General features: G+C 46.3%; 1 protein-coding gene across 7 annotated transcripts; it reads right to left on the minus strand.

The window, feature by feature from the left end:
• Positions 1-2,431: 2,431 nt before the first annotated feature.
• On the minus strand, positions 2,432-9,618 carry KLF10 (KLF transcription factor 10). 7 transcript variants are annotated; one of them, XM_083623562.1, is made up of 4 exons: positions 9,385-9,618; positions 5,798-6,001; positions 4,694-5,600; positions 2,432-3,819 (listed from the first exon to the last, which is right to left on the minus strand). In XM_083623562.1, exons 1-4 carry the CDS (start codon positions 9,418-9,420, stop codon positions 3,560-3,562), a joined length of 1,407 nt encoding a protein of 468 aa, XP_083479688.1. In that variant the 5' UTR covers positions 9,421-9,618; the 3' UTR covers positions 2,432-3,559. The 7 variants fall into 7 exon arrangements, with proteins under 7 accessions (XP_083479688.1, XP_083479689.1, XP_083479693.1 ...); XM_083623563.1 differs by having other exon boundaries at positions 5,798-5,998; positions 9,385-9,593; XM_083623567.1 differs by lacking the exon at positions 9,385-9,618 and adding an exon at positions 9,196-9,375 and having other exon boundaries at positions 5,798-5,998.
• Positions 9,619-10,867: the final 1,249 nt, after the last annotated feature.

Raw genomic sequence — 10,867 nt, forward strand, 5'->3', positions numbered from 1 at the left:
ACGACTGCAATTAGTCCTACAGGAAAAAGCAAGGGATAGTATGCAGACGATTAGCATATGTAATGAGACAGGAATCCAATATCTCTATTAAGACCAGGTCTTTCCATAGTTTTCAGTTTAGTGGTAAGTTGTAATTCAGCAACTTCTCTTTCAAGTCTGTTTCTGAAATTCTTTTGTAATAAGACAGCTGATTTGAGATCCTGTATTGAATGTCCTGGGAGACTGAAGTGTTCTCCTACTGGCTTCTCCGTCTCGTGATTCCTGATGTCAGATTTATGTGATAAGAGAATGGTGGTAGAATTCTCCACTCACCCTCATCCTATCCAGAGTGTATCTGATTACGTGCATTGGGCCAGTCCCGTGATTGCTGAGATATTAAATACCGTATTTTTCGCTCTATAAGACACACCAGACCACAAGACGCACCTTGTTTTTGGAGGAGGAAAACAAGAAAAAAAATATTCTGAATCTCAGAAGCCAGAACAGCAAGAGGGATCGCTGCGCAGTGAAAGCAGCGATCCCTCTTGCTGTTCTGGCTTCTAGGATAGCTGCGCAGCCTGCATTCGCTCCATAAGACGCACACACATTTCCCCTTACTTTTTAGGAGGGAAAAAGTGAGTCTTATAGAGCAAAAAATACGGTAAGTCTGATTTTTAAAAGGTGCTAAACACTAGTACAGTAGTACCTCAGGTTACATACGCTTCAGGTTACAGACTCCGCTAACCCAGAAATAGTACCTCGGGTTAAGAACTTTGCTTCAGGACGAGAACAGAAATTGTCCTCCAGTGGCGCGGCGGCAGCAGGAGGCCCCATTAGCTGAAGTGGTGCTTCAGGTTAAGAACGGACCTCCAGAACGAATTAAGTACTTAACCTGAGGTACCATTGTATGATGTGTGTGGGGGGGTGTCATGATTTTATTGAAGTGTGATGCAGCTCTTGTATTTTGGCCCAAGTCAAATCAGAGCCCTCACAGATTGTGAATCACGTAATAGTAGAGTTGGAAGGGATCCTGAAGATCATCTAGTCTGCAATGCAGGAATATGCAGCTGTCCCACATGGGGACAAATTGTGTTGCTTTGGTACCTCAGTGGTACCTCAGGTTATGGACGCTTCAGGTTACAGACTCCACTAACCCAGAAATAGTACCTCAGGTTAAGAACTTTACCTCAGGATGAGAACAGAAATCGCACGGTGGCAGCGGGAGGCCCCATTAGCTGAAGTGGTGCTTCAGATTAAGAACAGTTTCAGGTTAAGAACGGACCTCCAGAATGAATTAAATTCTTAACCTGAGGTACCACTGTACTCTCTATCTCTATGGTGTCTTGCTTGTTTCTTTAGGCCCACGGGCTATGAAAGAGGTAAGGATGTCCAGAACATGGTCTGTGGAACACTTAAGAGCTCTGAATTCATGATGCTGCTGATGCTGATACGATGCTAAAGTAGTCCAGCAGAATTTTATTTTTAGAAACTAAAGGGTTCATTTAACTTTTATTTTTTAAAAAATATGCTGTTTAGCTTGGAAAGATCCATCCAGAGCACTTCAGATCTCTAGAGTCACCTTGAAATGCCTAATGAAGGACAAACACAAGCATAATGAAGCTAAGCTGGCTAGTAGGCCTGTGCATAGCTTATCTGAGGCCCAAGGGCATCTGGGAGGCACGGGGTGTTCTTGCCATGACAGCATAAGTCTGGCAGGCACCCCCACTGACCAGCTTAGCCCTCCGAGGCCCAGTGTACCCGGCTGCCTTTCCCCTCTGCACAGGCCTGCTGGCCAGTGTGAAGCTGCTAAAATTCTTTAAAAAATTTACAAGCAAGAATACACACCACAAAGCTTTTCTTTTAATGTAAGAAAGAGCAAGGGACAACCTCCCACTCCAGCAATCAGAAATATGAAATATGGATTTCCCCCTTGTTTTTCAACAAATCAAAATTTAAAGGGACCAGCAAAGGTGTGGGTGGGAGGAGTGTCATAGAGGTACCTGCATGTAATCAGGCAGGCTTAATCAACCATGCTGCAAATAAGATTTTTCATGTTGGGGTCCATGGTATGGATGCGAATATATGTTTCCAGGCACTTACTGAAGGGAACATATATGGACTTACAAATTTTGATGCACAGTACCATGCTCTAGGATCAGTGTTTCCTAAACCTGGGTGTCTAGCTGTTTTTGGAGTGCAACTCCCATCATTGCTAGCTAGCAGACCAGTGGTCAGGGATGATGGGAATTGTAGTCCGAAAGGAGCTGGCAACTCAAGTTTGGGAAACACTGCTCTAGATAATCTTTTAAAAAAATAAATCGTAACATTTATACACTGCATGATTGTGGGGGGGTGCCTTTAGAAAAGGTCACATATGTTTTAATGACTGTTGCATTTAGGTTTTAATGTTAATTTTTTCATTTGCTTGGAAAATTAAGTGAGAACACACACATTTTATATTAAAGAAAACTGTATCTTTATTGTAAACAAGGTATAAAGTACATTATAAGAAATATTGTGCAAAAATTTTAAAGTAGTCACAAAATAGATATTACACCATTCTCCAATAGTTCACTTTTCTTCAGTATGGTACAATATAAAGCAGAAAAATGCTTGGATAATCCTGGCATTTGGGGCTGGTGTCTTTACTCTTTCCATTTCCTACACAACCCCCATTTTACTGATTTTAATCAATTTTAAACTATACCTTCAATATATAAAAGCAACTTATATACTTCTATCATAAACTATCCTCCAGAGTAACTTTTCAGAAAGTAGCATACCATACAACCTTTGTCCTTCCTTCTGAATACAAGCTGTGTAGTTTACTCTTTAAGGATTCTATTTTAAACAAAGTGCACTGTATCAAGGTTTTGAAAAATTCAGTGGTATAGAACTGTATAGGTATACAGGAAACAATACACAACTTAAAAGCAGAAATATTCAAAGATGCTGGTATAGCTAATGGTACTAATCATGTTGTTTTCTAAGGGTATAGTAAAAATACTATTGGACTTGCTTGTAGTAATAATTGAATAGATCAACTGGAACCATACGGCATCTCTCACTCAAGTCTATGCTTAACAGTTGTTTGGAACAGCTATAGTTTATATGCTAAGATATGGAGGTACACTAGTGGAATTCCATCATCTTTCATAATTGGGCCTCAGAGAATAAACCAAAAGGAAATTACAGCACTCTGCTATAAACAGGTCATCCCTGATTCCATAAACTGGTATTCTTATGTATTTTGTTTACAACACCTCTTCAGAGCACCTGCATAACTCTGGCTTAAACCTAGCTGATGCATTGAGCAGCTGAATAGTTTTCCACATGTTTAAAGCCACATTCTTGTGCTGGCATTGACACTTCCACTTCTCCAAGTACAAAGGAAACCTCCAGCCCTTCTGGTCACTGCTGCTCTCAGAAGTACAGCCAGCCATTGCCTCTCTGTCTGTTCTTGCACCATCAAAGGATGACAGTGCAGAACCACAGACCTTTTGCAAGCTGTTTTGTGTCACCATGAACCTCCAACCACAGTGACAGTAGTTAGTTAACAATATTGTCAGTTGGTGTTATTTCACTGTGCAAGATCAGAAGCAGGAGGTACAATAATATCATTTAATTTGCTCACTTCCATCTGCCAGTTTGGTAACTTCTTGGCTGACAAGTGGCGACGTGCATGCTTTGTTAAGTGGTCACTCCTCATGAATCGGCGATTACACATTGGACAGGCAAATTTTTTCTCTCCTGTGTGCGTTCTGCGATGGCGAGACAGTTCATCAGAACGTGCAAATCTCCTATCACAGCCCTTCCAACTACAGCTGAATGGCTTCTCTCCTAAAATACAAAATGGTAGAAACAGAGCATTTATTTACCAACAGAATATACAGTTTTTGTTGCACCCATTTTCAAGAAACAGAACAAGACGTATTCTAAGAAAAATCCTCATCTGCGCTGTCAACACAGACCAGACAAAACCTTATAGAATCACTGTCTTTGTAATTCCACAACCTGTACAGCCATTTTTCAAAAAGAATACGGTACTTCAAATTAAGCTTTCAGACTTCCAATCACAAACCTAGAGGAATCCCTAGACCATCAACGTTATTATCCAAAGTACATGGGCAGACAACTACTATTGAAGATGGGCATTCAAACCATCAAATAAAGCATTAGTTTTATATTGCAGTAAGGTTAAATTTACACAAATAATCTGAGGTCTCAAAACCTACCTTCATGAAAGTGTGATTATGCAAAATATTGGATTTGGAAATTGCCAGGCTCCAAAATATTACTGAAATGTTTGGGCATGATTGCATTTGTGCATAATTACATAATACCTCTCTTTTACTATATTTAGCTTTACTGTACCACTATTAGATTCACTAGCCATTCTAAAACAGCAAAACAGTGACAGAATGAAACATATGCTTAGACCTCAGCAGTGAGATAAAAATGCAATAGCCTTTGCTAAGATTGCAGTCCTATACATATATATCAGGGAGAAATAGCCCACTAAACTCAATATGCATAGAACTGCACTATTAGTGAAAAATTCCTATGCAAGTGAAATAATGTTGAGGAAAACTTTGGGTTTCCCTTTATGTTTTCCACAATACAAAACTCAGTAAAAGAGAAACCTCAGTATTACATGAGTGACATGCAGACAGACACAAACAAAACAATTTCCAACTTCTCAAGCAAAATTTACCTGTGTGTGTTCTAACATGTGCTTTCAAATGGGAACTCTTGAAATATGTTTTTCCACATCCTGGATAGCTGCACACATGGCTTCTTATTCTTAAAGAGTCAATGGATGGAGTGATTTTTGTTGAAGCAGGAGCAAAACCTGGAGCAGGAGCGATAGGTGAGAGCCTGGTGCCATTGGGACTGATCACAGGTGCTTTTGGATTCTGAACAACAGTCTGTGGAACAACAAACATAACAGCTCCTTTGGGAACTTGGGCTCCCATGAACACCATAGGCTGACAAAGGTTTGGTGACAACTGACTGCAGGGAGTGTTGGGTACTACTGCTGTCACAACAGAGTTGTTAGCAGACAGTGGAACCATCTGGCAAACCAATGGCACAGGAGGGACTCCCCCTGCTTGCACAGGAGATGTGGGAACTACCAGGGAAGAGCGTTGTGCTGAACCAGGCACAGGCAGAGGACTACTGAGTGTGGTCTGCATGAAAGGCACTGGACTGACTGCCAACACTGAATGTTTTTCTTCTTTCACATCGGGCTGCTTATCTTCAGACATTGCAGCAGCCAGTGACACGCTTTCACAAGATGGATTTTGTTTCGGTTTTGCATTGTCTTGTTGCTTTGCTTCCCTTGTGTAATCATCCCGACACCTCAAAATGCTGTCTGTTCTTGCTGGACAGGCTCTGTGACTGCAAAGCTGAGCATCGGCTGTATGGCGAATGACACTTGTCGCCTGTGCTTTCAGCATTCTCGATTCTGAAACTTTTTCAGTCTTCTCAAAAGCTGTTGGAGCACCCTGCTCAGAAGCGTCAACAAGTGACTTGCTCTTTACAGTAGGTGGCGCTGGTGCAATGGGATGGACTGCCTGAGCCATTTCAAGGTCAGAAGGGCTGTAGGGCGGAGTCAAGCACTGGAAGAATAAAAACATGGTGCAATTAGCTCTCTACTCAGCACAACTAATTAGCATGATCTATGAACTTCAGGATGCAATTCTACACATGCTTACTTCAGAGCAAGTGCCAATAAATGGAGTAAATTTCCTTCTGAAGGAACATGCATAGGATTTAGTTGTAAATAAGAAATTTATAATAATTGAATAAAGCTTACAAAGGCTGATATTTGAAAGTCAGTAGAAGGGAGCAGGTTGTCCTCAATTTCTTCAGACGTATCTGATGCTGGTGTTATTGGTCTCAGTTCAACGTACTTCTTGAAGTCTGATTTCCAACTGCAGCTCATGGACATTAAAGCTTCTACTGCTTCAAAATCACTCCTAATGTGCCGCTTTTCAGTTATCACCTCCATTCCTTCCTGCTATGAAAAAGAGAGGATGTTTTTCAGTATCAAACAGCAAATATAAGCTTATATGTTCATCAAATATTTAAAAAACCAGATTATATGTAGTAACTCCAGTGTTTTTAATAGCATCTCCTTTTTCCTATACCCCTCCTTTGAATGGATTATTTATTCCTAGGTTGGATACCATGAAAATTGTAATCAGCCAAGGGTAATGAAATCTTATTGACCTCAATGAAACTCAGTCCACAAAACAATTAAGCTTAAATGGCTATAGTTAAACCAATGTATCTCATTAGATCAAAACAGTTTATGTCAAAGTACTTCAGTCCAATTGGATTCCGATTAGTCTGCAAGGTTACGTAGAAACACTTAAAATGTTTCCCAGATCATTCTATAGACACCTATGTGATGCCCTATGCCGTTTTCCCAGAACTGCAGTTGGAAGGGACCACGAGCATAATCTAGTTCCAACCTCCTGCACCCAACATGGGGCATGAACCCATGACCCTGAGATTAAGAGTCTCATGCCCCAGCAACCAAGCTATCTCAAGTGTTAAAACAAGTTTCAAAAACTGACAGTTCCCATCAGGGAACCAAACCTTGGTCTCCTGTGTGACAGGCAGGGATACTTATTATTACACTCTTATTTCATTATTTTTATGGTGTACCTTTGCTATTCCAAAGCACAATCCTATACCAGCATGCTCAGAAAGTCATTTGTCACTGGAGTTTGGTGGCACATACCCCCAGGCAAACATGCACCGACTTCAGCCTTAAAGGTTCCTTTATTGCTATTGTGTTTTAGACAAGCTAGGGACACAGCCTTGTTTTTAAATATTTGCTTTGTGCTAATTCATTCAATTACTAACACATCAAGGGAGCTGTGCTTCTCTCAAAACGTGTGGCCTACACATGGGAATTAAAACCAAGTCCTGTTTCTGTAGGGCTTCAGCTTGGCTATCCTGAGGTGCTCCAGGCGAGGGCCCTTAAGCTGTGGCTTAGGGATTCCTGTGAACAACTTGCTCCCCCCCCACCCCCCCTCAAATTCCTTGCTCGTTTCCTGCGTGCGGAAAACGCATTTTTCCGTTGCGCCCAGCTAGAGGTCTGAAGGATGCGTTTTGAATTTATGTGCAACACTTTTTACCCGCCTTTATTAGAGCCCCGTGCATAAGATCTCTTTCCCATGAAGTTGGCTAACCCGCCAATGTCTGCCTTCGGCGGCAACCCCTGCGCCATAAGTCACGCCTTGAAGCGCGCGCTGCAAGGCCGCCATACAGGCGCAGAGGGCCGAGCGCCGAACGGGAATGGCTACATCCGCCGCCGCCGCTCGGCGACTACAAGGTCTAAGGAAGGCGGGGGCAGGGAGATCCTCGCCGGCAGCCGGATCTTGGAGCCGAGCCACGTTCACCTCAGAGAGCCTCCGCCGGTGACTCACACGCCCCGCCCGCCCATTCCAAACAACACGCACTCGCTTCCTGAAGGACCGCCCTGCCCGCCGCCTATTGGCCGCCAAGGTCGGGCGCCGCGAGAGACAATTGGCCGGCCGCTACCCCCCCCCCACCCGAGAGAGAGTGTAGGCTCAGTGGGCGGGGACATGTGAACAAAGCGTGATCAGCGGCTGCTGCTCGGCGCTCGGGGAACGAGGACTGGGAATTGCCGCTTGACCTTTCCCCTACTTCCTTGCCGCGCGTTCTAGAATGCCAGAGACAGGGAGGGGCGGCTCGAGCTCTCGCAGGCCCCGCCCACTCTCCCCCTCCCACGCCTGGAGGCGAAAGGAGCAGAGGCGAGCATCTGTGCGTGCCGGAAGAGATCTCGCCTGCTGCTGCTGCTGGGAAAAGCTGATGATGCTCGTCCACTTGTATCTCCAGCGCGGGGGCGAGCCTTGAACTCAGCGCCCCAACCCTTCCACCCCCCCGGTCCTTGAGGCTTCTGTAAACGCACATTTTTTTCTGGGAGGCCCCCCACCCCCCCGTTTCCTGCGCGTGGGTTTGGGCAGGCCTGGCCCGCTCCCCCAAAGGCACCAGCAGCCGGGCGAATGTTTGCTTCCTCCTCCTGGAACCTGGTGGGCGTCAGGAAGCCGCGCACACACACAGAAAAGCCAAGCCCTCGAGGCTGCAGCACTAGCCTTGCGCGGCGCCCCCGAATCCAACGCGCTCTGCTGGGAACAGAAAGCGGCTTCCGCCTGCAAATTGGGGCGGGGAGAAGTTCCCGCCCAGGCTCGTCTGCTAGAGAAGGAGGCGGAAGGAAAGGGGCGAATGCACACCGCCAAGCGGGAGCCTCGCCCGGAGGAATGTGGGGCGAGCGGTCGGCGCCCTAATTTTATTCTGGCAGGCCCGCCTCGCCCGCTCAGGGAATGCGGCTCGCCCTCGCCCGGCCTCTTCCCGCTTTCCTCCAGTCATACCATGACCCACCCCGGGGCCGGGCTCGCCCCCTCAGCGCCACCACCCACCCACCCAAGTCCTGGCGGCGCTGAGGGGGCGCCCCCCAAACCGCTTCACCGAGCCCCCCGTCACCCACACATTGGGTCTCACACACGCCCTGTTCGTTTGTTTGCTTCGTCCCTTCCTCGCATTGGGGCTCTCTAAGCGAGCTGCCTGCCTCCGCCGCCGCCACATGCCGCCTCTTCATTTCCCGACCTCCCTTATCTCTCCACACGCGGGGTTACTTTCTACCAGCTTCTTTCCCGATCTCTTATTTCCCGGGTAATTCCACAATAGTTGTCCTTCCTCGGCAGCCTTTAAGCCTCTTTCAATCTCTCCCCTCCGCCGCCCGCTTTATCCTTTTCACTCAAATCACTTTTAAGAGTTGCCTTTCATTGAGTTGGAAGAGACCCCAGGGTCGTCTAGTCCAACCCCCTGCTGCAATACAGGATTCTCACCATAGAATCATACCAAAAAGTTCCCCCTCGAAGAGGGCCGCACCAGGTGCTCCCCTATAGCCATACTCCCCTCCAGGCAGTTTCCAAGAGCTTCGCCTCCCCCGCCCCCCCAAACCCCCCCTTCAAACTCATACATAATCCAAATGTGTTGCGTAGCAACATTTATGCACTGCACCCCAGTCCTTACACCTCGCTGCACACACCCGTTTATCAACCAAATATTCGTTTTCACAACACACACACCCTTGCAAAAAAAAAGGTTCCACTAAGCCCCATTTCCTTCCTCCCCAACAGGTCTTTCGCTTCTTAAAAGCCTCTGACCGAGACACACCTCAAGCTGGCCGGATCTCTCTCTGCGTTGCCCTTTTGAACAAATACTCTTTTTCCATCTCTTAACAGAAATTGCATCTTTCCCTTCTCCGCCAAAAGCACTTTTTCCCAGCTGAAAGCTTGGTCCCCGCCCCCCAATCCACTCCACCGCTCCAAATGACTCTTGCAATGGACGGATAGATCTACTTACAGCAAGCTGGAAAGGAGACACTCCAAAATTCAGCATGACCCCCGATGGAAGGCGCCTCTCTCTCCCCCACCCCCACCCCCTGTCAGGCTGCAGCCCTGATGCTGAACCAGCGAGGCTGCAGCTGTTGACAAGTTCCCTCCCCGCCCCGGGCGTTCTCTGCCTGCCGCTGTCTTTATTTTCCTCTTTTTGTTCGCAGGCAACTCCTCATTCAGGTGGCGGCTCCCCAGCGCAGCCCGAGCAAAGGCGGGCGCCAGGCGCGGCCAATCGCCTGCAAAGGTGTGTGAGGCCCTGGCCAATGGGCGGGCGGCGGCTGCGCGTGATCAGCGGCTGCCCAGCAGCGTGGAGGCAAAGTCGTCTCGGCGTGTACACAAACCCGGCAGCGTGTCCCGGCGCAGCCTTCGGGTAAGTCCCAGTTGCTGGCTGAGTCAGTGTCACGTCTCTTCCCGCCCCCGCCCCTCCTCCCCTCCCCTTCTCCGGATCCCTGTGGGAGAGGCGAGGTGGGCTGCAGGGATCTTGTGCGTAGCAACTAAGACAGCTGGTGGTAAAAGTGGCATGCAAGAATTTCATTTTATTTTTTAACCCTCCCCATTCGGCTCCATCGTCTTATACAGATAAGATATGTATATAGCAGGAAGTAACCATGAATGTGGGTGGTAATATTGTTCCACAGGGAACCAGTAGCTAGGCAACTGAGTGTAGCTATTAAGCAGCATCACAGCCAACAGATTTATTTCTTTATTTTTAATCCTTTGGCGCTTACCAGGCTCACTGTAGCCCATGAAAGTTTATGCTACAGTAAGCTAAGGTGACACAAAACTCCTGTTTTCCCTAAACTAACAAGAGTTTTGTGGCACTTTTAAGTTACTGCAGCATAAACTTTCATGGGCCACAATGAACTTGGTAATCTTTCAGGTGCCAGACAACTCTTCTTTTGTTGCCTGTCTAGAACCTGCTTAGGACTGGGCACTGTTTACTATTCACCTATTTGAGGAAGAGTATGATAATTTGTTTAAGAAGCTTGGCAATTAAGACCTCAGAACTGAGAATTTTAAGACCTGAAATTTTCTGGTCAGGCTTGGGAGGCAGGGAACCAAATTCTGTTCTTTTATTTGTTTGTTTGTGAAATTTATATACCAGCTTTTCCTTCAAGGAGCTCAAGGTGACATATATCCCCTTTCCATTTTATCCTCACAACAACCCTGTGAGGAAGGTTAGGGTGAGAGATTGTAACTAGTTCAAGGCTACCCAATGAATTTCATAACTGAGTGGGGATTTGAACCCTGTTCTCCCAGGTCATTGTCTGACACTCTAACCATTCCACCACACTGGCTTTCTTCCTGTATCAGAAGGAAAAGGGAAAACATCAACATTAGGGATTGCTTGAAAGACCTGTCTCTGCTCAGGTGGGGATGGCTGTAGAGTTGCAAGGTGAGCGAGCCATAAATAGTACTATCAGTAGCAATGAAGGTATAATACAGCTAAC

This window comes from Podarcis filfolensis (genome assembly GCF_964270895.1).
Source record: "Podarcis filfolensis genome assembly, chromosome: 7".
In the NCBI taxonomy this organism is placed as follows: Eukaryota; Metazoa; Chordata; class Lepidosauria; order Squamata; family Lacertidae; genus Podarcis; species Podarcis filfolensis.